The 27,492-nt window shown below is 44.8% G+C and overlaps 1 protein-coding gene across 4 annotated transcripts in view; it reads right to left on the minus strand.

Moving 5' to 3' along the window:
• LOC111141446 (coiled-coil domain containing 93) overlaps positions 1–27,492 on the minus strand; it is an 88,445-nt gene that overhangs the window by 42,574 nt on the left and 18,379 nt on the right. For 3 of the 4 annotated variants that reach the window (XM_022494013.1, XM_022494032.1, XM_022494041.1), the window contains exons 5-11: positions 25,530–25,628; positions 24,688–24,744; positions 16,166–16,266; positions 8,198–8,234; positions 5,094–5,186; positions 4,753–4,803; positions 3,815–3,901 (exon numbers count right to left, since the gene is read on the minus strand). In XM_022494013.1, the coding sequence (XP_022349721.1) occupies positions 3,815–3,901; positions 4,753–4,803; positions 5,094–5,186; positions 8,198–8,234; positions 16,166–16,266; positions 24,688–24,744; positions 25,530–25,628 (525 nt within the window). The remainder of the gene's footprint in view (positions 1–3,814; positions 3,902–4,752; positions 4,804–5,093; positions 5,187–8,197; positions 8,235–16,165; positions 16,267–24,687; positions 24,745–25,529; positions 25,629–27,492) is intronic. The other variant, XM_022494022.1, reaches the window with a different exon arrangement.

Raw genomic sequence — 27,492 nt, forward strand, 5'->3', positions numbered from 1 at the left:
AGCTACCACCTTTGTTGTAATACTGATGTGCAGCAGTAGATAACTAAATGTATGAATAAGCAGAGGAGAAGTAAAGCAGCCTCTGGCATCTGAGAGCCAACCTGGCCTTCTCGGCAAGACCTCGATGTTGCTGGGAGCTGCCCTGCACAACCTAGGTCTTGGTGCTTAACATAGGTAATTCTAAAGAATGTCAACATCACACAATGTCTTGAAGATGAAGGGAAAGACATGAGCATTCCATAATCATGTCTGAACATGGAGAAAATCTCATCATTGTTCAAATTGCAAAAATGACCAAACATCCCCCTATGCTGGCTAATAACAGTACACAGCTTTAACCTTGATTCATTACCTCATCTTTTTAATTTTTTTCATTCCCCCATCTTATTAAATTTATTTAGACACTCATTTATAGGATCGCCCTTCCTTAAAACATCCAACAGACAGCAAAGCCCTACTTTCTTGGTCCTTCCCACAAATCACCTAAAACAAGCCAGAATCCCATAGTAAGTCTTTCCTAATGCTTCCTTACTGAGATGTCGCATGGCTCCCCACTCGTGCACAGTCTCCCCCACCAGCACCAGCAATAAACCCGACTGTTCAGCGACAGTTGTGTTCCTCACGCTCTCTGGTGGGAGGCCACTGATAAAACAGGAGCAAACAATAAAGCAAACAACAACTACAACAAAGCCAAACATAACTTCACCATGGAACTTGCATAAAATTAGAGGAGTATAAACCAATAAAGTAAGAAAGAGTCCATCAACAGTTTAAATTAGATAAAAACCACAAAAATACGATAAGTTATCTCCCAAGTAAGTATAAAAAATTATGAATAAATGCTATTTGGAGAGGGGATAGGAGGAGGAAAATCGGCATGAATCCCATTTTAGAATAAATAAAAGTGAACTCCACATAAGTTAAAGAATTAAACATCATCAGTAAAAGATGAACTGAAATGTAATGGATTACTTATTGGATCCATGGAAAGATGATGACCCTGTCACCTGGAAACAATAATAAAAAGATCCATTGATTTACGTACAAATTCCTTGTTTATAATGAAAGGCAATCCAAAAATAAAAGAACACTGGGTGTTATATGCAACTAATGAATCACTGAACACTACATTAAAACTAATGATGTACTGTATGGTGGCTAACTTATTGTATATTAAAAAAAAGAACAGCCAAGAAATACTTTAGTGATGAAATATATAAATCTAGAATATAGACTGTATTCAAATTTATATGAAAAATATCACATATCCAAAAGATAAATGAGTACAGGTAATAACAATTTATATAGTACAAAATAGAACAAACAAAAACATGGAACCATGGCCCATCCTCTCGGGTGCAAAGAGGTGCTACTAAAGTAGCAAGTTAGACAAATGAAAAAAAAATGAACAAAGTTGGAAATGTGGGGCCATGGTGAAGCCCCTTTATCACTGACAGTATTTTATGTTGTTACAACTTATTTGTAAAGCAACAAAGAGAGATAACCCAACACCCAACTCCTAAAAAAACCTCTCAGTAGAAACTATCTGCTCAGAGTTTACCACAGCATTATCCACAGTGGCAGACACAGACAACTTAAAAGTCGAACAACAGAGAAATGTCTGAGGAACTGGGCTGTATTAACACATGGATTATCCAGTATTCAAATAAGTGCAAAGGCTAGAAACATAAAAAATGTTTAGGATTCAACATGACCAAAAAAAAAAAAAAAGCAGACTATAAAAAAGCAAATGAAGGTGAGTATCAGCTAAAAGCTCTCACGTGCCAGACACTGTTTGAGGTATTTAGTCACATTTCACTTAATCTCCACAAAATCCTGACAGCGAAGTAGTATTATCTCCATTTTACATAGGGAGAAAGGAGGACAAAGAGGGGTTAAATAAATTGGTCAAGTTCGTACAGTTGGGACGTAGAGGAGACAGATATGAACCAAGACATGACTTCAAATGCTGTCTTTTTAACTGTACCACCCTACATCTTGATGCCCTACCTGATGGCTGCAACTAGGAACCACCATGGAGATGTGGGACCAACCCTGGAGGGTAATATGCAAATGTGAGATGACTCTGATATGGGAATAAGATTAATAGGATATAATTTAAAAAAGCATTACCTTTAACGCTGTATGATCTACATACATAATGCAAAAAACACAATCAAGCGGTGAACCCTGAACCTCTAATTCTTCACGAGCAGTTTAATCACCTATGTCCTTGGAAAGACACTGGTTCCAAACTGATTCCAACGTCACTCAGTTCTGGCAGAATGGAATGTAGGTAGAGAGTGCAGTCACTGGTCGTGGGTACAGATCACAGTACAAGGGTGAGGAGGGAAAAGTTTAGGGGATAACAGACCCAAAAGGAGACATGGACATGCAGAGCTGACTGGGGAAAGAGGTAAGCTTCAGGACTCCCAGGCAAGGAGAGGCATACGACCAACAAAGGAGGGTCAGCCTGCTTGGTTTCCCTCTTAAAATAATCTGAGCTCTCATCCACCGGCAGTGGGTGAGTATGAAGACAAAAGTCAGGGCCCCTGCAGTGAGTACCCCATCCTCTAGTTGTCTTTTTTAAAAAACTGGATTCAGCAATGCTATGTGGCAACATAAAGGCAAGTGCCATCCAATTATGTGCTGACCACCAATCAAGAAACTTCCTTTTTGGGGCAATGTATAAATCGTTCTCCTCAATTACACTTTCAAGACTTTTAAGCTGATCTGTAACTTTAAGGATTATCTAAGTCCTTTTCCAGTCAAATCTCTGAGGACACTTTGACTACTGTCATCTTTCCTCAGTGGCAGACTGAAACAGAGGACACTTTGGACTCCATCAAAGTTGGATTAGAAAACCCGTATTAAGAAGCACTGACTCGGCGGGTAGCGGGTAGGGGAAACATGAGAATCACACCCCCGGACTTTCTAAGCCATTTTACTCATTGTATTGCTCAAAGACCTCTCATTGGTGGGAGGTGACCCCCTGCTGTGTTTACAGAAGGTCATAACTCTCAGTTTCAGGAGACATCCCTTCCCCAAGTACATCATCTGTGCAAAATCACTTGAGAAGAATATTGCACGGAGGGCTGGAGCAGAACTAATTTGTCGTCAAGGCTTCTGAGACAGGGAAAGCAAAGCTGGATGCTTTAATACACATCAATGTTTTAGGGGGATGGACTTGAGTATGGCCGGGAAAGGAAGGATGTGAAACAATGCCCTGTAAATCTGATTTCACCGATACTACATCTCAGCCGGACCAGAATCAGTTATGTGCAAAATGATTAATCACCATCTCCCTGAAATAGTCAAGGTCCTGCTGCCTATTCTTAGGATAGAAAAAAATCTAACACTGAAATATAGCTTTCAGGCTTTAGTTCATTCTATACCCTTTTAATAAAGTGGAACAAAAAATTTTGCCTTGGGCTTGGCTGAGTTATGGGGTTTGTCTCCTAAGTGGCAAAAGCTTATTCTTCGACCCAATCACCAAACTGAGCCCGAGTTATAAGAAGGCTGGTAGAGAAAGAAAAATGCCTATGCTATACCTCGGACATCAATTTATCAGATGTGATCCTTGCTCTGAGAAACAGGTTTTCTCTTTATATGTATAGAAAAATAGGCACTGCAGAAGAAAATTAACTGAGCTAATGGACAAATGCTGACGGCTTTGCATGGCGTGCATGTTTCCAACAAATGTCGCTGGTGAATTACAACGTGACTCCATCAATGATATGGAAGGGTATAGGGACACAGAAGAGATCCTGGGGGCATGACCTGAGGCAAAGACTCCAGCCGGGCCCCCACATACCTTCTCTGCGTACTCGGACACGATCTGCTTGATCTCGGCGGAGCAGAGTCCCACGATCTGGCCTACGGAGCTGGCAGTGAGGCGGCTCTGCAGTCACAGGGAAGGGGGGGGTTCTTAAGGCCATGCCTTGTCTTTCACAGAACTGGAAATCTGAATGCTCTGAGTCGTATAGCAAAAATAGGTAATACTCCCGGGGAGGAGGGGGAATACTCTGGGCTTTGTTTAGGTATCTATCAACAAGGAAAGGGGAAAACAAGCCTTGGGGCAAATGGTAAGCCATCTCTCTATCATGTGAGTCATTCAGGTGATTGTGCCAGATTCTTCCTGGTCCCTGGGTATCCCTGGAAAATCATTCTTTACCCCAAATACCCCATTCAGGGTCTTCCTGAGCAGAGGAACCTGGAAGTCTTAGAACTGAGGGGAAAAAAAAAATATACATGGGACAGAAACAGGAATCTTAGAGCTCTCCAAATACCTCATTACAGGCTTTTCCTGCCCTAAAAAGGAGGGATCCTTTCGAAGCCCTTGGTTAAACCTTTTGGACAGGCCCTGAGGTATGGAAAGACCAATGAAAAATGTGGTGTTGTATTTTCTAAGCAGATGGAGTGGGAAGGACGAGGGTTCTTCTGGCATGGGTGGTTGTGGAGAGGCAGGGCTGAACCACGGCTCCTCTACAGAGGTCCCTGTGATGCCGTCCCAGCAGGGACATCCCACTCTCACAAGGGTCCTTGGAGATCCCCAGAGGTTCCCATGGACGGCAACACTATGCACTGGGAGAAAGCTTCCTAAAAGACCCTAAGGAAAGAGGAAGCACTGACTGCTAAAAAGACAGGGCTCTGATGAAGGGGGTCCCTCTAGGAGGAGGCCCCCTGGAGTAGCACAGGGCGGTTCCACATCCCCACCTCCACATGGCGCCCCCTACACAATGCCCCCCTCACCTCCTCATTCGCCATGGCGGTCATCTTGGTCATCAACGACTGGATACGCTGCTGGAAGAAGAACGGAGAGAAGTAGCAATGAGTGGACCCCAGTACGTAAGGCTTCTGTGACGGGTCTACACAGACCTTTGTGGTGTAATCCAAGGTTGTTTACTTGTTCTCTCTAGTGAGGCTCATGGGGGAAGGGATGAGGAAAGGAAACTGGAAAGGGTGCGAGAGGCCAGCTAACAGCAGTGGGGTGTGGGAGGCAGCTGGCTGTTTTGCAAAGCTGGGGATGAAGGGACAATTTCTCCCCAGATGACTGAAACAGAAACCCCAGGGGACCTACACGGGCCACACACCTCTTCAGCAGCTTGAAGCTCATCTTCCTCACGGGCATCAGCTTTTTCTGCAGCTGACAGCCCTGTGGGAAGGACCGTCTTCTTGTCCTCGGCCTGGAAGGGAAGATGCAAAAATAGCTGGGCCCTGGAGATGAAGACTCAGTGGAGAAAGGACGACAACGCAAAGGGGCACAGATCTGTGAAGGACAATATGCAGATCTGGAAAGGTGAACCAGTCCCTGCCAAAGAGTGGGGAATCCAGAGACCTGAGCTTCCAGTCCCACCACAGACTGAGCGGGTCAAGGTCCGGGCTTTGACCTGTGCCTCACTCCATTGCTATACTGCTTGCTGGTTCAATGCCTATCAGGTCGCATGCATTTGCCAGACTCCTCCTTTGCCTGGGTCTCCTCCCTGCCGTAACCCCTTCAAGAGCAAATCACTGCCTAACAGAGTGTGTTTTTCAAACGGCCACTTGAGACCCACTGGGGGACATGCAAGTCCTTTAGCAGGAATGACCAGCATCTACAGACGTTACACAAAAATAACAGAACAGGACACATCAAAGTGCTTTACACATAGTAAAGGGTTAGGCACTGCTCTGTGAAACCTTTATTTTGGAGCTGTCTGTGTGTGTACTGAATCGTGATGAAAAACAGAATTCTTACTGCTAAGAGCAGCCAACAAAGTTTAAAAACCATTGGCCTGAAGGATAAAAATCGAACTACTTCACCTGGTGATCTAGCTTCTGGCTCTGGACCCAGCCTCAGGCTCTAAATATACCTACCGCCACGCTCAAGACACCCGCATGACCTGCGGCTTCTCAAAACTGCGCTGCAAGTCTAGAGAGCTTGCTCTTAGTTCCATGTCTGCCACCTGCCAGCGGGGCGACCGCAGGCTTACCTTCTCTGGATATCAGGGTCCTCTTGGATTGAAAAAGAGAGCTGGCGGTCTCAGACGGCCTCCTTAGACCGACCCAATTCTAGAAGGCTTTTCTATAACCTGCCTGTAACTGACCCCAGGGAACACCGTGAGCTCCTAACTGCGGGGGATATAGGTAACCCCTGCTTTCGAAAACTCGCCTTGGGCCACTTTGCTTTCACAAAAGACCCCTATTAGTACCTGTTGTTGCTGACCGAAAGAAATCTGAAAAGGATTTTCGCTTTTACAAAAAAAGGTTAAAGCGAGGACAGTTTTCAGCGTTCGTTCAGCTGTGAGCCATCAGGAGTGTGTAACCTGGCAGTGAAAGCGGGCTGCTGAGCTCCTTCCCGGGAACAACATTCAGCATCTCAGCTGCAAGAGCTTCTAACTGTATCCAAGCATCTGTGCTTTGTCTCGATTTATTTTGTGTGTCTGTTGGCACGGCTTGTATCAGAAAAGCCTAAGACTTAACTTTTTGCGTCTAGGAATGCTCACAAATTTTTTCATATAAACTGATGGCAATTGCTTCTTTGCTTTATACCATTTTGGCTTATAAAAGGCTTCACAGCTACACTCTACTTTGGGATAGTAGAGGAAACCTGTATCTGTATTTGTAGACAAGCCCAAAGTGAATACCATTTAATGGGCATCACATAACTTTTCCAACCATAATTAATACACCCAATAACTATATGCACAGACATTCTTTTCAGACTAAATTACATGCCAAATTGAACGTACACATCCAATTCTTATTATGTATCAGATGCCACCTGACATATACAAATCCAGAAAACCCTTGCTTTGGAGGAAATGACTGTTTAGTTAAAAATAAAAACACAACGGTTGCAAAATTAAATAACGAGAAGACCGAAAAAGAAGGTACCCTAATCAATGACTGGCTGCCCTGAACTACCACTGCCCCTGATAAAACAGCTCATGCTTATTCAGTATCTCCTGCGTGATGAGTCATTCTCCCCACCAAGGCTGCGAGGGGGTACAGTGACCGCCCCTCCTTCACAGATGCCGTGAACTGAGGCGCAGCGAGTAAGAACACTGTCCGAAGTCACACAGAGAAGGGATCTGAAACCAGCCAGCCTGCCTTTGGCACACATGCTCCTAGTCACTCTCCGTGCCCTCTGCTGGCTGAGACAGCAATCACCACATAACTCAGGAGGCTGAGAGCCAGGCAGGCCTCCTGGAAGGATCGGGGTTCTGGACAGAGGCGGGGTGGCAGGAGAACAGAGCCGAGAGAGGAAGTGTCCTATGCAAGGAACTCTTGGGTGTTTGATGGGGAATGAGTGAAAAAAAGAGTATCCATGGATCTCAAACTATAGGACTCTGCTTTTTAAGAGCCAACAGCAACTCTAGTCAGCATTCCATTATTTAAAAGGCAGTGGTTAAGAGCACAGGCTTTGCTGTCCCACAGACCTGGGTTCAGATTCTTATTACTTCCCTTGAAGGGCCTGCGTGTTTGTGGACAAATCCCAGAGCCTCTCTGAACCTCACAGCTTTCTGACCTCAGCTTTTCTGAAAAAAGGTAGTGTCTTCCTTACTGAGTCGCTCAGGGAAGTAAATGAAGAAAGGACATGCAGAGCCCTGCAAAAAGGCGCTGAGACACAGTACAGGGTCTGGCGCTGTAAGATGCACATGCCCGCCCTGCAGCTGACGGCCAAGGCTCGTCAGTAAACACGTACATTATGGGAGCTTTCTGAGACTGCCGTGTGAAGTTAGAACGCCCACCTCAACCTCCCTGAGTTCTCCACACTAGGCTGCCTTAGGGCAGGCCTGCAACATGGGGCTACATCACTGGCAGCACCCTGCTCACACCTGTCTAGGGTCTCCCTCCTCCAGCGGGGAATGCCCAGGGCCCTGCAGCACACTTCATCTTCACACCTCTGGAGTCAGGAGAGCCCAGCTGGTTGTCTCTGGGGCCATGACTTCCAGCCCTTCCATGAGGCTGCTGCTTCAGCTCCCTGGCCCATGAGGGTGGCAGTGCGCAGCTAGTACGAGGGAGATGCAGTGGCTCCAGGCAGCTGCCACATCCCCACTGACCCGGGTTGCCCAGGAACGGGAGCCCGGGTCACTGCGGAGCTGCAACCCCCCATTCTTGCTAAGCCCGGAGCCCATCAGCATCAGACAGAGGCAAAGGGGAGAGGCGCTTCCATCTCTCCAATGTTCTCTCCCCTTATCTATGCTTTTCTTACCTTCTCTGTTTTGCTCTGGCGGCTAAATCCATATCTCCTGCAGGCCACAAAAAAGGGAAGTTCAATTACTATTCGAAAATCACACCAATGTGGTCAAATGCATTTTGGTTGGATTTTTATATGAAAAGCACCAAAGAAAATTTAAGCCTTATGGTAACTGGAGAAAATGTTTTAAGTGCCAAACCACAGACATAGTCCACTGTTTTTGAATGAAGGGCCAGCCATTCTACTTGCCACGCGAACACTATGAACGGGGGCTCTAGGAGGGAACACAGTGCAGTGTTCTTTTTTAAGTGCAGCCATTACTCCCTGAATCAGGAGCTGTATTTCAGGCCCAAAGTTTAAGCTAAAAGCCTTAAAACTTTCTGTATAAACAAATGCAAGTGTGTTTGCTCGGGGTAAGGATGCTCCCTAATGGTTCCATTCAGAACCTGGAGTCTGGCCTATTTTTCATTCTCCAACGTCGCCCAAGCATGATGCCAACAATGTTACGTGTTCACTTCAGGCAACCTTGAATTCAAAGAAACTCACAAAAGCACTTTAGTTTAAATTAGTTTATTTTTAGGTTCTTTTTTTTTTTTTAAAGCAAGTATAGCAATGTGCAAACCATTCAACCTGAAACAGAAAGCATGATGCAAAACACCACACCTCACTTACCTTCAAGCAGTTTCTAAAGAGATAAAGGTACATGCGGCCATTTAAGAAAAGCAAAGAAAGGATGCCTGCTCCGCCTTTGCTCAGGCTGGGCCTCATTGGCTGGGCTGGTGCACTGACCTCCAGGCTCACCGCACTCCCACTCTTCCTCACTCCCTCTCTGGCTCCCCAGCAGTCTCATCTGCACACGTCAATGGCAGGCCTCTTCCCTCGGGGGCACCTTCGCTAGGGCTTCCCTTCTGCAGCTCTGCCTAGCAACCCCTTAGCCTCACCTTCTCACCTGCCATGTTCCCGTGTGGACCCTGCCTGGCAGACCGCTGTGCACACACGGGCTATTCTCCTGCTTTCCATTAGCGCCCACACCTCTGCTCTCAAGCCCCCTCCTCTCTGAAGCATGGCCCACGAAGGACAGTCTGCCTGGGCCAATCCACCCCACCTCTGTCGTGCTCCGTCTCCCCGCCCCCCACCTCTGATGGCAAGCATGTCCAGCAGTCTGTGTGCCTGTCTGTACCCTCTTCCCGGAGGGCATGGGAGCTCCTTTTACATTTTGTACTTCCAGTGCACGCTGAACAAATAAACTGAACAGAAGTGGAAGAACATGCGGGAATCCAGAAGCTAAAGCATCACCTGGCCTTGGGGGAGGCTGTCATATAACTGGAGAGACCCCAGAGTTCCAGCTGGGCACAGTGTGCCCCTTCATTGGCACAAATGTACAGACAAGTGCAGCCGACTAAAGGTAAATTCGGAGTGTCCACACGGTTTCTGAAAGGCCCTGAGGCAGATTCTGTGCATTCGTTTCACAATGTCTGAGGCAACTCCCTATACTGCAGAGGTTGGGAAACAAAAGACTCTAGTTTTTCTTTCTTTTTTTTTTTTTTTTTTTAAAGCGGGCAGAGGGAGAGAGAGACTCTCAAGCTGGCTCCACACTGAGTGCGGAGCCCAAGACAGGGCTCGATCTCATAACCCTGAGATCATGACCTGCACCGAAATCATGAGTCAGACGCTTAGCAGACTGAGCCAGCCAGGAGCTCCCAGAAACTCTAGTTTCTACACTGGGGTGCACCCAGGGCTGCGAATGCTACCCTGAGCTCCAGCAATCAGGGGCGCTTCCCGGCCATATGAATGAGCAGCAGCCAGCTGAGGAGAGAGGTATGCTGTGCTGTGTGGGTCACAGAGGTAACCTGGTTCTGGGGCCAGCAGCTGTGGCAGTGGCATCCTGATTCCGGCTGAAGTGGCGTGGTTTCTTTGTGAGCAGCCATGACGCTGGCATTCCAACCCCTTAGGCCACTAGCTAGCTTCCTCACGGTGGAGGCAGAAGCAGCATCCTTGCCCGGTTCTGATATGCTGCTTGGGCAGGGACCCCACCCAGCTTGGATCCCACCTCTCAAACGTTCCCAAGGATCCATGGAGTCAACCCCTTCTGCTGGAACTAGCTGGAGGGTTTGTGTTCTCACCCAGAGATCCCTGACCAATAGAGGATCTCACCACAGTTCCCCATGCCTAGAAGTAACCTTGCACCTTGGGTGTCCTTGGTCTAGTCTGTGGAGACCATTAGGCAGACGACATACCCTCAGACAGAGAGGCCTCATCTAAGGAGCCAGAAATTTTTGGATTTTCCAAATAAAGCAGTAAGCAACTCAATGTGAGTGACTCAGTTCCTGCCTCTTCTACTCCTTCGTAAAGACAGAGGTTTTGGGAAGAAGCTTCTGACCGCCCAAAGGCCTGGGTTAGGCACCAGTGTGCTCATCCCAAGGGCTACAATAATTATATCTGATCCTACAAATCTGTCTATTGCACTCCTGGAAGGAGTACTTCACTCATTTTTTTAAAATAGTTTTTTAAACTGAGATATGATTCGTATCACATAAAATTTACCATTTGAAACTATATACTTCAGTGGTTTTTAGTGGATTCACTATTTGTGCAACCATCACCACTATCTAATTCCAGAATAGTTCCATCACTCCAGAAAGAAACTCCATAGCTATCAGAAGCTCATCTCAAATCCCCCTCTCCAGCCCCTGGCTACCATTAACTGATTTTCTGTCTTGAGGGATTCACCTGTTCTGGACATATCATATACACAGAATCTTGGGTGGCCTTCTGTGACTGGCTTCTTCACTCAGCATGGTTCAGACAGCTCCACTGACTTTTGTATCCCTAGCACCTAGAACAGTGCCTGGCACATAGTAGGTACTCAGTCAATGGATGCTGAATGAGTACAGTCCAGCTGATTTTTCTAAAACTCTCCTTCTCCATGTGACATGGTGACAAGGCTTCCAGGACAAAGAGCTGTCCTCGGTTGCCTATTAATGCCTGCCTCATTACGTTCACTGGCCAAGATGTCTCTGGGAGACTTCCATGTTGTTTGAGCTTCACCAGGAGAACATGTATCCCTGTCTGGCCTAGCATCCCTCACAAAGAACAAGGGGATGCTTCACCTTCTTTCTGCTACAAGCATTTACTTCACTTTTATCTTTCACAGGTGTGCTGCTCTGCCCTCCCAACTCCCTCTCCTCTTGCCCTGTCTGCCCTGCCCCTTCCTCACAAGGGCCAGTCCGAGATCGGTGCTGCCAGATGCTTTAATTTGTTCCCACCTTTCCCTGTGTTAGCTCTGAGCCACCAGCCCCGCTGATGTCCTACCCTGTCAGCACCAATAGAACTCTGGCCTCTCACCGCCCACTTTACCTCACTTCCTACACCTCACACTTGATCTTTAACATCAAGAACATCTTCTAGAACAGCATAGTCTAAAAAAAATGGAATGAGAGCCAAATAGATAACGTTAAATTAGTAGGCTCACATATTCAAATTACTTTAAATTTAAACTTTTCCTAATAACTAAATCAAGCATGAGTCTTTAAATGTAACTTAATTAAAATTAAAATTCTGTTCTTGAGTCACACTGGTCAAACTTCAAGTGCTCAACAGCCACATATGGCTAATACTACAGCACTGGACATCACAGTTCTAGAAAACAAACTAACCTTCAAGAACAAGTGCTGCAGGGCAAATTAAGTCTGGTATCAAACTATCTGAAATCCTGAACAAAACAGGGGCATAAAAAAGCCCTGAATTGGGGGGTGGGGGGGAGGGATAGGGTGGCTGCATTAAGGACATGGGGAGGGTATGTGTTATGTGAGTGCTGTGAATTGTGTAAGCCTGATGATTCACAGACCTGTACCTCTGGGGCAAATAATACATTATATTTTAATAAAAATAATTTTAAAAAACACACTAAACTGTAGGTATTTAACAAGTGTAACTGGATGAGTTTTGACATACATATGTACATCTGTGAACTTAGATTTCTTTTAACTCACGTACTGCTTTTATACATACAAAAAAACAAAACTCAACTAAATAAAGCTCCAGTGTTCCTAAAACACAACACAACAAAACAAAATGCAATGCCCTAAACAGTAAGGACTGTGGACCCCATTCTCCGTTCATTCCACAAGCATGTACAAGATACCTTCCATGAGCACGTCACAGGCCTTGCCATCACAGAGGATACAAACAGGTTGGGAGAGTCATGTCATATTTCATTTACTAAGGAACAGAATGACTTCAAAGCAACTAAAATTAGGCCTCAAATAGTGTGGAAAAGGCTAATGCCAGGATTCTAATGGTTATGCTTCAAAATTCTACCTCCAGGTTGTTGGAGAGAGTTACAGGCCCAAGGTACAGTCACTTGCTGCTGTGACAGCAAACCGAGACAGAGTTTCAACCCCTCCAGGAGTGGAATTTCAAGTCAAACAATCTAGAATTTTTTGGACAGAGGTAATCTGTCATAAGGGCCCTCTCCATCCTCCAAAGGAAGATGAGGTAATCACCTAAAAAGACCCCTTTTCTTCCCCCTAAAGGAAGGTGACCTTGACTGAAACAATCCTTTGTTTTCTTTTGCTAGTAACTTCTTACCCTATCCTCCTTCCTATAAAAACCTACTGTTTTGTACAGCTCATGGGAGCTCATTTCTACTTGCTTCATAGGAGGCTGCTGGGTTCATGAATCACTTAATAAAGCCAATTAGATCTTCAAATGTACTTGGCTGAGACTTGGGCTTTAACAAAGTCAAATATACTGCACATAAAATGCATTTCCCCACGGCGGCAGTTCTACAGCGCGGGTAGGTGTTTTAATTTAGCTCCTAAAAGCTGACTGGACACATAAAAAACTGAAATAGTATAAACTTGCAATTTTGTTGAAGTCTAAAATCAAAACCGTGAGTCTTGTTTTTCCAATATCATAACACTTAAACAAATCTTTCCAAACATGAACAGGCATACACAGTCCTTAAGGCCTTCAGCATGGCTGACAGGACTCAAAGTCCAACTTCATTTCAGCAAATAAGTCAAAAAGGTGAAAGAAGCTGGAACACTGACCTCAAAGCCAGATGCACTGTGGGCCTAGGCTAATGAGTAACCTTCAACCCCAAAGAGTTGCAGACCTTCTTACTCCAGGAGTCAAAATACTTGCCCTCTTATCAAGAGGTAAGATACAGAGGAAACCAGAGGCACGGACAAGAGATGGGGGATGTGGATTCTTAGGTGGTGGGGATGAGCAATTCAGGGGTGCCATGATGTTCACACCAAAGGGAGAGACAGGATGGAGGGTGAGTCCCAGGGCCAGTGGAGGCCCCGCCTTGCTTGACTGGGGAAGGGAAGGAGGAAGAGTGGTTTAGACCTCTCAGCAGGGGTTCGGGGGGGCTAGTGCTAGGGGTACAGAGTACAGGGACAAGGAGAACTAAAAGAAGAGGCACATTTGAGTCTACAGGTCATATTTAAGGGCATTTGAGAACTGAAAACTGTTGCTACTGCTGACAGAGCTTAGCAGTTGACATTTACTGTTTTCTGCACAGGACAAACTACTCAGAATTCTTCACATGTGTATTATTATGTAATCCTCATTTAACGGGCAAGACCATTTGTCTAGGGGACAGTACTGACCAAACCCTGAGGAGAAAGTCTGATGGCCAGAAAGGAGGGGAGGGCTTTCCCAAGAAGGGGGAATGAAATGCATACTCGCTAGAGCTTTAAGTTTTGTCCAATTTGTCCTGTCAGTTTTAATGACCACTCGCTTCTTGTTCAGTGTCAGACCAAACAATAAAGACTGGGCCTGTCTTCCTAAAACCGGAGCCAAACTTCCCCTGGAGGCTCAAACAATACTTTTAGCTAAAGATAAGAGCACGTTATCAGGGTCTAACACACCTGAGTTCGAGTCCCAGTGTGAGGCTCTTATTAATTCTTAAGAGTAGTTAATAGTTGATGTTGGGCAGGTTACTTCTTAAATTTTCTGAGGCTATCTTGACCATTCTCAAAAAAAGAGAACTGAGGTGATTGAACCATCAGAAGGTCCTAAGTATCCACTTCCCCACCTCTCACAAACTCACCATTACCTCATCAGGAAAGCTAAAAAGAGAGAAAAATAACCTCTCTCCTAAAAAAAAAAAAAAAAAATCCTTCAGCGAACACCCACCCTAAGATCAGAACTCAGCAGAAGGTAGCCTGACCCCACCAACAGGAACCAAGATTGACATCGATACACTCTGCTCTTTCTTACGCTCCAAATTTGAGAGGAGTCACAAAAGTAAACCTGTGCATTGCTCCCTTCCCTAGAGAAAGTCCCACCAGGCTCTGGACCCAAACTGCACCAATCACTCCTGAGGATGGGCAGGGACATCCTGAAGTCACCCAGTAATCACATGACAATAATGACTGCCCTCTATGACACATGCCAAAGAGCCAGTTTAAAACTGAGAATCTTAAAAAAAAAATAGTGAAATATTGTCAGCCTGGTCTCGGTAAGGCAGACAATTCACCAAATCTCTGACTCCTTTTCATCCCCAGGAGCATCTGAGTATTCCGTGACAATGCACAAAAAATGGAGGTATGAACAATACAAACTAAAAAAACCATAACACTCCCTGAATATTTTTGGGCTCTGGAACATGTGACACCCAGAGAGGTGGTCTCTCCACCGTGGCTCAACTGGGGCAGTACGGCCCCACCTGCCCACCTACAGCTGGGGCGTGGTTGGAAAACTCCATCCCAGGGCCCAGGACTCACAACCCATCCAGATGCTCAGGGCCCAATACTCAGAAGGGCCCTACGCTTGGTTGTCTTTGGGGTCATGAAATTCCTAATAATTAGTCATTGCTAGCAATTCTTAACAAGGGGCTCTGCATTTTCATTTTATCCTGGGCCCCACAAATTACGTAGATGGCTTGGTGGTGCCTGACTCGGAGGAGGCGTTCAATTCACAGCAGCAACTGGGGAGCTGCGAGGAGAAGACATCAGACCCAGCTAAGGGCCAGAACTCACACCTTCCTCCGAATGAAACACACTAGCTTTCACTCTTAGGAAGGACAGACCTGATGCCACAGAACTCCCTCCCAAAGAAAAAGGAAGAAAAAAGGTGGCGACTTTTTTGGGAAATGTTTTCCATATGAAAGAGAAGTATTTAAGCCAATGAAGCCAAACTTCTTTCTGGTTCTCTCTAGTGCCTCAGAGTGGGGAAGCCTTCAGATGCTCACACAGGGAGGTGCTGGGGTCGAGCTGTTAGTTCCAGCCACCGGAGGAGGGCTGGGTTACTAGACAGGGCAACACACAGCAACCACTCTCAGCATAAAGAAAGGAAGCACAAGGAGACATACTCACATCAAGGAATCAGTTACCCTAAGTAGAAAATGCAGGACATCAGTGAAGGTTAATACCCAAGGTCAACCAAGAAATTCAATGAGAACAGCACTTTTTTATGTGCTTTTTAAGTAAAAAATGAGAATAAAAGATAACTGGTATTTTAAAAAAAAATTACAAAGGTTATTAAGAAATGACAAAATACTTCTAAATTCTTCATCTTCCTGCTCAGGAAAATCCGTCACGGGAAATCAAAATTACTGCTCTAACACTTAAAACTACTGTTAACTGCTTTCGATTCTGTAGTTTACCTAAAGATTTTAACCAATGGCAGGAATATGAAGGGCAGACTACCGCTGGCCTCAGCAAATACCCCAAACACCCCAAGTCCCCAGGAGGGCAGGGCTAGGGCCCACAGTCATACACACATTTCCAAAGGGGAACTGCAAAAACCAGGCCTCCCCCACCCTTGGGAATGCTACCCACAGAAATGTGGGTAAGTCAACCCCGGAGAGGAAAGTCTCCGGTGACGGAAAGCTTGGGCGAGAAACAGTAAATTCAATCAGGTAAAAAACAAAAAACACAACCAAATTAATCTCAGTGAAGCAACCTAAATTAGCTTTTCTTTTCAAAGGCTTTATAAAACAGACACTTCAGCCTGGGTCCCCTTCGTTACCTGCCATATTCCAAAAGTGTGGCATGGACTCGGGATTCTTCATCGAGCAGCTCTTCTGCTCCCTGCTGGCGTTTGTATTTCCGACGGGGCTTGTAAACATCCTAAGAAGTGGATGAGACAGACGGCTTACTGAGTGTGAGAACGCTCCCTTTCTGAACTGCCTGCTGGTGTAACAGTGGGCACTCAGGGCGGCCGCCTCAAGGAGGTCGCTCCTTTGACATTCATACAGTTAGTAAATATTTCCACTCAAGATACTGCTTGTCAACTTTAACTTGGTGTTTCTTTTTTTTTTTTTTTAAGATTTATTCATTTATTTTTAGAGAGAGGGAGAGAGCAAGTGTGGCAGAGGGAGACAGAGAGCATCCCCAAGGAGGCTCCCCACTGAGCAGGGAGCCTGACACGGGGCTCAATCCCATGACCCTGAGATCGTGACCTGAGCAGAAACCAAGAGCTGGACACTCAACTGACTGAGCCACCCAGGCGACCCTTGGTGTTTCTTCTGTACTTTGGCATTTTAATATTTTTTGTGGTCAAACTTATCAGTCGTTTTATATCTTACTTATTACCAGGGATTGTTACAAAAAAAAACCCAAAAAACAAAAAAAAAAACACCCCAAACTTCTTGTCTGATACTTGTACAGGTTATACTTAGCTTTTTATTCTATTAAGAAACTTTTTTCCCTGAATAGAAAATTAAGAATCCCAACATCATCAATAGTCTAGCCTTTACTTGATCTGAAATGGCATACGTGTAAGTAACATGTACCAATGTTACCCTCTTCAATTCCTCTTGCTTTGTGAACCTTTATCCTGTCTCCACTGTTCGTTTTCAAATTTCCTGGCTATTGTAAGCATTCTCTCTTTCAAATGAATTCTAGTATCAACTTGTCAGGTTCATAATAAGTAACTGCTGAGTTTTGATTAGAATCATACCAAATTTACAGATTATTTTGGAAAGAACTGGCATATTTATAATATTGAATCTTGCCCTGGGAAGCAAGGTTTATTTTTCTATTCAGATTTTATTCCATAAAATGTTCCAGAAAAAAATACAAACTTTCTAGTCACTGCATATCCAGACCTTTCCACCACCCAGAGCCACAAACCAGTTAAGCGACCAGTTTAACCGGTTAAAAAATTCTGGTGTATAGCTTAACCCAGAATCCTTAAAAAAAAAAAAAAAAAAAAAAATGCTTCAATGGTAAAGGAGATTTCAATTCTTAGACTTTAACAGCAGAAAAGAAGGACAGCTACAAAACCTTCAGCGATAACAACTTTTTTACAAAAGTATTGGGCTAAGGTTTATCCCAAAAAAGGTGTATAGAAACACAGATGCTCTATCAATTTTCACTGACTTTTTAAATTACTAGAATGTAATTTAATTATAAATGTAGAACAAACATAGATCTATTTTGTATAGGACAAATTCTGAAAGTATATATATATATATATTTTTTTTAACAAAGTACATGGCGTGTAGTAGGTGCTCAATTAATGTAGTTCTTCACTCCCAGATGACCTGACTTAGCATTCTGCCCCAAATTAATGTCCTCCTTGAGTGTCAAGCTGGCAGTCAAATAGTATCTTAGGAAAATGTGCTCAGGGCTCTGGGTGCAAGTAGGCAAATATTTATGCAAGGAAGGTATTCCAGTTGTTCGTCCCTGATCTTTTCTTCTCCACGACCAGAGTTCATCACAACTAGCCTCTACCTGGACATCACGAGGACAAGCACTACTGTCAGGTTTCTTCAGAGAGTGGTATTTTTATTCCAAGTAGAACTGTACCTCCCTTGATAATTCTTAACTTTAGTATTTTACTGTTTATTACAAAAAGTTTCAAACATACAGAAAAACATCCTTTTGTAACACACACCATATAATTTTAACAATTTTGTAAAAAAAAAAAAAAAAAAAAGGAACGGACTAGGGTCTGGGATGACGCTGGAGTGTTCTTGTAACTTGCTGCCAGAAATAATTCCTAGTTTGCTGCTGGTGCCTACATGAATAGGAAGCTATAAATAATGTAAAACAGATTCATGGGGAAATGCAACACATAACGAATCCGCATGACGTCAGTTACTGAATATGATTTAATTCTCGCTGAGCTCTACTATTACAGCAGTACTATATAATTGAGCTTAACTGCTATCTTCCTTAGTTACCACTGATAGAGTCAATGAGCTAAGACAGGAAATTGGATTCTTCTAAAAAAAGGACTGACTCCAAAACAATAGCATACTGAAACCAACAGCTACAAGGACCTTTTATTCTGGGAAACAGTGACAATGCTGGCCTTTGTGTAATTATTCCTTATACTTGAAAACGCCTCATATACATCTCACCTTTGCATTTATTTATTTATTTATTTGACAGACAGAGATCACAAGTAGGCAGAGAGGCAGGCGGGGTGGGGGGGGGAAAGTAGGCTCTCCTCAGAGCAGAGAGCCCGATGCGGGGCTCGATCCCAGGACCCTGGGATCATGACCTGAGCTGAGGGCAGAGGCTTTAACCCACTGAGCCATCCAGGTGCCCCTCATCTTTGCATTTCATAACTGTTCCCAGAGGTAGAGACAAGGCAGATGCTTTTACCCCCATTTTATTACTTAAGAAGCAGAGATTAAATCATTTGTCCAAGATCTCTAAAATAGTATTAGACCTGGTCCTAGGTCCCCTGACTGCTAGTCCCAGGGTTCTTCTAATACACTCACTTGCTTCTGGTGGGCATTCCCGCCACCCTCCGGTGATCTCAAATGAGTCCTCTCACAAGACCACCGTATACCCAAGGCTGTCATATGGATCATTACAATGGTTGCTTAAGTAACAAGGACCTAAATGTCAGAGGTTTTCAGGCCAACTTAAAAAACTATTGCTAAGTCACCCTTTAAAGCAACAGGAGTCAGCACTGATGTCTAGTCTGGGGTATGCCATTAACTAGCTCTGTGACCTTGGGAATTCCCTTCAATGGGCCTGTTCCATTACCTGTAAAACCAGGGCTAGACTAATAGTCCTTGAATAGGCTCTTGTTCTCTGTGCTGAAGGACATATGAGCAGGGTGAACATACTAAAGTGACTCTTTAGTAAAGCAGAGCTCTGGCACTGTGAGAGTCACAGATTTCTACCTTATGGGTCTGGCTACAAGACACTGGTTAGAAGAATTCCTGAGTCACATTTCAAACGGCAGGGAAGGGAGGTGGAAGGTGGAAGAGCACAACACTGGGGCAGGGTCTGCAGCACAGACCAGTCACTATTACGGAGGGTTTCTCCTTTCTGAAATAATGAGCAGGCAGGGAGACAGCCACCACCAACTTGGCCTTCTCTGGTTAAGAGCTCCAGTGCGCCAGGCCACACGTGGGTCAGCAGGAACTGACATTCCCCTGCCTGGCCTCCGCTGACCTTGACACATTTCTCAGGGCTCAACTCTCAGAGACACACCTCAGCCCAGGTACCCTACAAACTAAGTCTGCTTCACCTAACAGGGCTCCACAGACATCTCCACCATCAAGACCAGTGTCCTGAAAGATCCTGTAGGAAAAAGTTATTATATCTGGGACAAATACATTTGCTTTTTTCTTCCTTCCATTCTCACACTAATAAAACAACAAAGGAAACAAAGCCCCTAGGTACTAAGTGAAGGAAATGGGAGATCGATGGATGGCGACCATTTCTGGAGAGAGGAACATGTCTGCAGGGAGGAAAGTTAGCTGGGGAGGGAGAGTTTTCTCCAGACTTTGTTCCCTTTTCTCTTCTCTTTCACATGAGCTCTGCTCTGCTCCTTCAGGACCAGCACACATCCCACCGCAGGGCTCCAGTGTAATTTGCTGGGTAAGACGAAGGTCACTGTATTAAATAGAGGGGCCGGAGTTGGCTTCTGCACTTCGGCTCTTAGGTTTATTTCCTCACAGCGGGCTGAAACCCACTGGCTCAAAAGCATGCCAAGGCCAAACTCCAATTTTTATACATCCAGTTATTTCAAATGTGGCCCAAATAGGCAGATTGTTAGCCACTGACAGCCTGTTTGTGTCATATACTTTATACAACTGCATGTCCTGACCACTGACAGGGTAAGCCCTGGGACTGGAAAGACCCAAAACTGCTGCTGCAAATCTCCTTCGGTGATCTCTGACTACACAATCTCTGTGCTGTTGCTTTGTGACATTGCCGAGGCACCTGGACAATCTCCAGGAACCCCAGGGGGTTCCCTTGCTCCCCTCCCGTTCAGGATGCAGCCCTGACGCCTAGAACTCTGGATGGTGGCTTGCTGTGAGAGACTGACTGCCCCATCCTACAAGTTCACCTGTCAAAGCATCACTCCAGTATAGCTTCTGTGCGCTGCTGCCCCCTCGTGGTCGTATCTTTTTCCTTGAAGAGACCCCAAATTCCCTTGATTCCCTTACTGACAGAAATTCACTGCTTTGACCTCACCTCCTACAGTGCGATCATCGGACACATGGTGAGTGTGCAACTAACATTACTGAATGCATACGTGCACAGATAAGCTTTTAGTCCTAACCCCGTTTACCTTACTACCTGCCTGATTTGGGGCAAGTTACTTTAACCTCTGTGATTCTCCATCTATAAAAAAGATATAAGTACGGTTATTATGAGGATTATTCCATAGTATCTGACACACAGCAAGAGCTAAGTTAGATAATATATATCTAAGCTAAGATATATATAGATATACATAGACATAAGTATATCTATGTATGTATATCTAAGATAGCTATACATATTTTTTTTTTTTTTAATGGGGGTAAGGGGCAGAGGAGAGGGAGAGAAGAAATCTCTGACCAACATCAAGAGTTGGAAACTTAACCAACTGAGCCCAAGAGATCTGTTTTTAATATAGTATTATTGATAAAATGTACTAACATTTTTCTATGTATGCAGCCACATCTGTATTTTATGTACTGAATGAAAAGGCCTTCCTCATAGCATTTCTGCAGTAATAATTTCAAATGTCATGGTCTCCTAGGTGATCCCATCAGTTCCGCAAAGCATTTTCTTCAACTAAACTGGAAGTTCTAAGGGTCCTTTCCCCCCTTCTATTCTTACACAAAATTCTAAATATTATCAAAAAGTGTTCAATGAATAGTAAGCGATTACTTTTTGGAGCTTTGGGTAAAATTTCACAGGTACTCTTTACTCCAGGGTAACCGGGAATAACAGACCTCACTGCACAGAACAGACCCATGAGATATATGAAGGCTGACGGCTGAGACAAGGAGGAAGGAAGCTGTACAACAGGCTAAGTGAGACAAATGAGCAACTATGTGATGACACGAAAAGGAGAAGGTGGTAAGGGGGGACCTGTCCTGGGTGGCAAGAGTTTTGATTTCTTATGTGCTTTGAAAATACACCTCCCATCGGCAGGACTTCTACAAAGCAGCTAGCTACTCTGTAAAAAAAAGGTATGGAGAAGCCAAGAAGTAACACATTTCAAGAAGAAAGCCGAAGTACTGGGAATAATCCCCAAGAGGAAGAAAAATGAGGCCAAGACAAAGAGAGAAAACCTCAAAGTGATGAGTACAGAAATTCAAGTTCACAGCAGTCTTTCTGCCTGGCAATCTGCCAGAGGTACTAACAGCCTTAGGCATAACCTCTGACCCAAATCCATTTCATCCAATATTTCCTAAGTAAATAAAGATAAAAGGAAAAACTTAGCTATGAGAATATCCTACATAGTGGCCAAAAGAAAAAATAAGATACAAAGTAAGCTAGTTAAATTAATACCACATAATGAATAATCTATAGCCAGTAAAAAAGGCTATGGGGGAAAGACAGTCTCAATTACACTGCTGAGCAAAAACCAAAACAGAATATACAATGTAATGCCATTTTTAGGGATCTCTACTTCTTTGTATTGATATCCCTAACTCTGTATTTCCTACTTGGAATATATATCAGTAATTATCCCTGGCTGGTGACATCATGGTGACTTAGTCTTTGTAATTTTTCCCCATTTCTTCATCTTTTGTTATTATTACTAAGTTACTAGTACCAAATAAATATAGGCTTTTTAAAAACAAAAAATCATGCACCAAAAAATGGCTGGGCTACATAACCAAGGACAAATGTAAAAGACTGGAACAGTCTTATAAGGATAAGTATAAGCTAAATATTTTACTTTTTTTTAAAGATTTTATTTATTTATTTGACAGACAGAGATCACAAGTAGGCAGAGAAGCAGGCAGAGAGAGAGGAGGAAGCAGGCTCCCTGCTGGGCAGAGAGCCCGATGTGGGGCTCGATCCCAGGACCCTGAGATCATGACCTGAGCCGAAGGCAGAGGCTTAAGCGACAGAGCCACTCAGGCGCCACAAGAATAAGCTAAATATTTTTTAAAAAATTAAAAGGTTTAATATTTATTTTTTTAAGAAGAGGTTATACCTAAGTAAGAATAAGTAAAAGCCTGCTGGTTGAGGTGCAATGGTATTATGTTCATAGATGAAGAAAGACAACACGATAGTTTCCACTTGGCAGACATTCTCTAGCTGGACAAAGGGTTTTCCAGTAGGAAAGTCACAGAAAATGATCCCGCAGGGGACTGAAGAGGTGGCAGGAGAGCCCCTTGCCGCTCTAGATGCCTCCGAATCTCTGGGACCGAGATAAGCAACATCTCAGAGCCTGAAATAAGCCAGGAAAGTTGCCGTAAGTTGGTGCCAGGAGTGCGTGGGAAATCAGAGTCCAGGCAAAGAGAGGAAATGGGAGGAGCACCACACCCGTCATGTTTGAGATCTGATGTAAAATCAAAATCTGGCTGCTTCTTCCTATTCTGCAAATATGGAGGGAATCTGTTAACCATTCTGGCTTCAAGCTTCTGATTTATAAAACAGAAATAATAATATGTAACTCGCTGAGTGTTGGGGAGGAGCTAACGAGAGGATGCTTGGGAAAGGCCTAATGAGGTGCCAAACACATAAAAGGCCCTCAATCAGTATGTGGCAGCTACAGATGTATGTTTTAGAAGGCTGGGTCTGGAAATTAGGCACCTATTGTGGGACCTTATTTGAATCCGTAAGTTACCATTCACAATTTAAGTTTGGGATTCTAGATTCATCAGTAAGGAGCAGGTAAGAAACACTGAGGAGGCATGTGAAGGGCAGACCTGGGAAAAGGGTAGAAGGAGAGGGAAACAGGCTTCAGTTTAGTAACAAATCAGTTACTATTTTTCATGACAACTGTAGTTAGGAGGAATCCTTAATAGCTTTCAAAGACACTACATTGGTAAGTTTAAAAAAACACAATTATATTCAAAGTATGACTCCAGCTCAGTATAAAAATGCACATTAAAAACATGGAAGAGGGTGCCTGGGTGGCTCAGTTGGTTACATGTCTGCCTTCAGCTTCCATCATGATCCCGGGTCCCTGCTTAGCAGGGGGAGTCCGCTTCTCTCCTGCCTATTCTGCCTGCCACTTCCCCTGCTTGTGCTCTCTTTCTCTGACAAATAAATAAAATCTTAAAAAAAAAAAAGGAAGAAATATGTCCAAGCATCAAAAGAAGCTATTTCTGTGCTGTGACATTAAGGCTGATTCTGTTCCTCTGTATCTATCAACCTTAAAAAAAACCCAAAAAACTTTAAGGATGTCTAAACAGAACAACTATTTCATGACCAGGGGAAAACAATTACTCTGAAGTCATATCATGTCCTGCTGTTATTATTATTTGATACTGCCACCATATCTGCGAACAGTGTCTGGCTTCAGAGTGTAACTGTCTTGAAAGTTTTCTACTCCTTCCATTTCCAAAATGGAATTGTGGAAAGAAAGAAATTACAACTCTAAAGTGACAAAGACTTTTCTTGTTTTAAATGAGCACTTCACGTCATCGAATGATTCTTATTCTTTTTAGAGTGATCACCTTGGAAGACCACATATTTATTCTTAAAGTAGGGGGAAATGCAAAATAACTGGGCACATTATTTTTGGAAGGAAGCGAACTTGCCCCTTCATTCCCAGCTGCTCCGGTAGGAAGGCTGGGGCTGGGTGGGGTGTGTGCCGGCGATAAGGTTCTGCTGGGCTGGCCCAGAAAGGTTTGAAAAGCTCTCTGCTGCCCCTTGCACCCGGGGTAGTGGGCGCGTGAGTGCAGACTCCACAGTTAAGATCCACTGTGTGGGTGGCCAAGGCCATCCCAGTTTGTCGCACAAAACTCAGGAGCTGCTCTGCCTCTCCAGAGCCGTCATAGGGTGCTAACCTCAATTTGCCAGCTCCAGTTCAAAGGAGCTCTTCAAAGTTGACACCTGCCACTGGCACAAATGAGGAAAGGCTTTGGATCTGGAAAATTCCTCCCAGAAAACTGGAACTAAGAAAAACATAGGGCAGCGGCTGTGGCATTTTCTACCCATGAATGCCAGCGTCCAGGTATGGACACTGAGGTAGGCAAGGCCTCCCTCACACACCTACTTGAGGTCAGCACCTGGGCAATCCCAGGAGGGACTGGGCAAGGGTTTTGGGATTTGAATCACGGGGCTATTTGGAGGTTATGAACCTATGTCCTTCTCTCACAGAGGGGCAGAGTAACTCACTGAAAGGTCAACAACTGTCTTGATGGCCTTTTCTTTTCTCTTTGTGAAGTCATCATCCTGCAAGACAAAACACAGGGATCAAACAAATGGTATGTGAAGACTGAAACGCAACAGGACTTCTCAGAAACCTGTCTTACAAACTGATTTCTCATCACAGCTTTGCCTGCAGGAGCTTCCACCTTCTAACAAAGTGGACGATAACGCTCACGGGAAGAAGCCAGGGCCTCTGCAGATGGCTCCAGAACAGGTCCCATGGTGGTAAGAAAGAGGGGGACCACGGAGTGTAGTGCTGAAGCCAAGTGTTCTCATTCAAACCCTGATGAGCTCTGACACCCATGGCAAGCGACCCAGTCTCCAAGCCTCAGTCTCACCGTCTGTTAACAGGGACCCCGCCACCTACGTCAAGGAGTGGCTATGAAGCTTAAAGAGAAGGCATGTGATAGGCTGGGACTGAGTAGTAAGGACTCAATAGCTATGTGTTATTATCGCAGTGGGGGAGGTTACTATTAAACTGGTACTATAGGAATGCCCTAGACAATGACCTAGGTGGTCTCTCAAAAAGCTTTATACAATCATTAAAAAAATACACTCATGTTCTTATAATTTAATAAGAGTTCTGACTCAAGTACTAAAATTGAAAGAAAAGGACAAGACTGCAGAGCTTTACACCAGTGCCCATTTAAAGAGGCAGTTCTGACGAGCCAGGAGGCCTGCTGTCAATGCTGGCCAGGCGGGGCACAGACATCCCGCAGACGGGTCTGAGTTTACGCCACTCCTCCCTGGGGAGTCTCTAAGTGTACACTCATGTACACTGGACGACAAAAGAAAAGGAGAATACTGACCTCGGGGAGACTGTAGGTTTTCTGGAACTGGGATATGGAGTAGGAGCGGATGTAGTCCCCCATTTCTTCCTTGGTTTCTATAGCTCGCTTCACCAGCCACTGGGAAAGAAAGGTGGGAAATGTGAGGTTTGGGATGAACCATCACTGTGGTAAAGGCCGACTCAGAGACGGTACAACCCGTGAACCCAAATCACTTGAACCCAATATCTGAACTGGCTGAGTGATGAGAAACTATCCACACCTACTGTCCTATGTGAAAAGCAGCCCGTTGGGCGTCCAAGAGGCCGAGATCCATTGGGATCAAGAGCAGAGCCGCTGTGCAGGAGGCTTAAAGCCTCACGTCGGATGCTCAGGCCTCATTTTCCTTCTGTGTAGAGGTGAGAATATATCGTTTCTTTCACCTCACAGAGCTACTGTGGGAGGACATGAAATCCTAAGCACTAGAATGTTCTGTAAATGCCTGAAGCACAACACGAATATAGTCACACAGCCCCCTGGTTCTAGTGGCAGATCTGAACATCACTCTTTCTTGTGCTGCCAGCGCCAAAGACCAGAGAGAGGGAAGAGAGCCTCAGAGAATGTCTAGTACAATCCCTTGTTTCACTGACTGCAACGACCTCCCAAAAATTCAGATTTGAGGACAGGCTTGTTGAGTACACAGCCCTAGGCTTCAAGGGAGCGAGACACTCACAGCATTTGCTCTTTTTTTTTTTTTTTTTTAAGATTTTTATTTATTTATTTGAGAGAGAGAGAGCATGAGAGGGCAGAAGGTCAGAGGGAGAGCAGACTCCCCATGGGGCTGGGAGCCCGATGCGGGACTCGATCCTGGAACTCCAGGATCATGACCTGAACCGAAGGCAGTTGCCCAAACAACTGAGCCACCCAGGCACCCCAGTATTTGCTGTCTTAATCCACACAATATCATGCCAGCCACGCGGTCCAGAACCTGAGGCTCAGAGACCGCGTGATCTGTCCATTGCTCCGCAGGTAGCAAGCACAAGGCTGCGAGTCTCAGAGTCTCTCCCACACCAGAAGACTGGACATACAGGTTTTATTTGTTTTCTAGCTGTACTGGGCTGATATGCAGAAGTAGCTGTTCTTCACTGCTCCCCACTTAAAGCTCCAGTTAGTGGCAACACACAGAGACACACCCCCAGGACCTGTGGAAGATGCAGGTGCTGAGAGTAAGAATGTGGATACAGAAACACAGCCTCTGCCTCTCTTCCCTGGCTCTTCATGCAATCCCTTTATAACGAAAGAGCATCATGGAGGGGGATGCCATCTGTCTGACTCACCATGCTCTGTCCAGACAGCTAGTACATCTCGAAAGCAGTATATGGACAGTAGCTGTATTTCCCCATGAGCACAGCATACTTGGCAAGCCTTAGCTACCAAGGAAAGCAGACACATGGCATACTGCATGGTGCTCCTACAGGGATGGACGGGATGCTTGCTCATAGAGGACAGCCAACTCAAGTAAAGGACATGTTCAGGAAATTGCTGCCCAAGATGGGGATGGCTGCAAAGAACTCTAGGAGGAGTATTTCTTTATTGTTAGTTTCATTTGTTTCCATCACTTCACTCACCCCACCTCCAAACAAGGACCTCAGGCACTAAAACCCAGAAGCCAGGACAAAAGATTGGACAGTATTTAGAGATTCCGTAGCCCCTCTCCCACACCTCACCCAGCATCACAGCCCAAGACAACTAAGGAGGCTGACTCCCTGCTCAACTCAACTTCTCTCTACTTTTCTTTGGATGAGGAGATGCAGCTTCTGGACTCTCAAAGTTGTTTCTTTTTCAGATGTTCCTCCATGAGTTAGATCTACACTGACTTTTTACTTGGCTGGATCCTGGTGAGTGTGATGCGATAAGGAAGTAAGGAGTCTTAGGATTCAGAGAATTGGTCACCGTTTTGGAGGTCCTAGAGTGAAGGGCTTTGGAGGGAACCTCTTAGATAGCC

The sequence above is a fragment of the Enhydra lutris genome, unplaced genomic scaffold, assembly GCF_002288905.1.
Source record: "Enhydra lutris kenyoni isolate GAN:26980312 unplaced genomic scaffold, ASM228890v2 scaffoldscaffold1, whole genome shotgun sequence".
Lineage (NCBI taxonomy): Eukaryota > Metazoa > Chordata > Mammalia > Carnivora > Mustelidae > Enhydra > Enhydra lutris.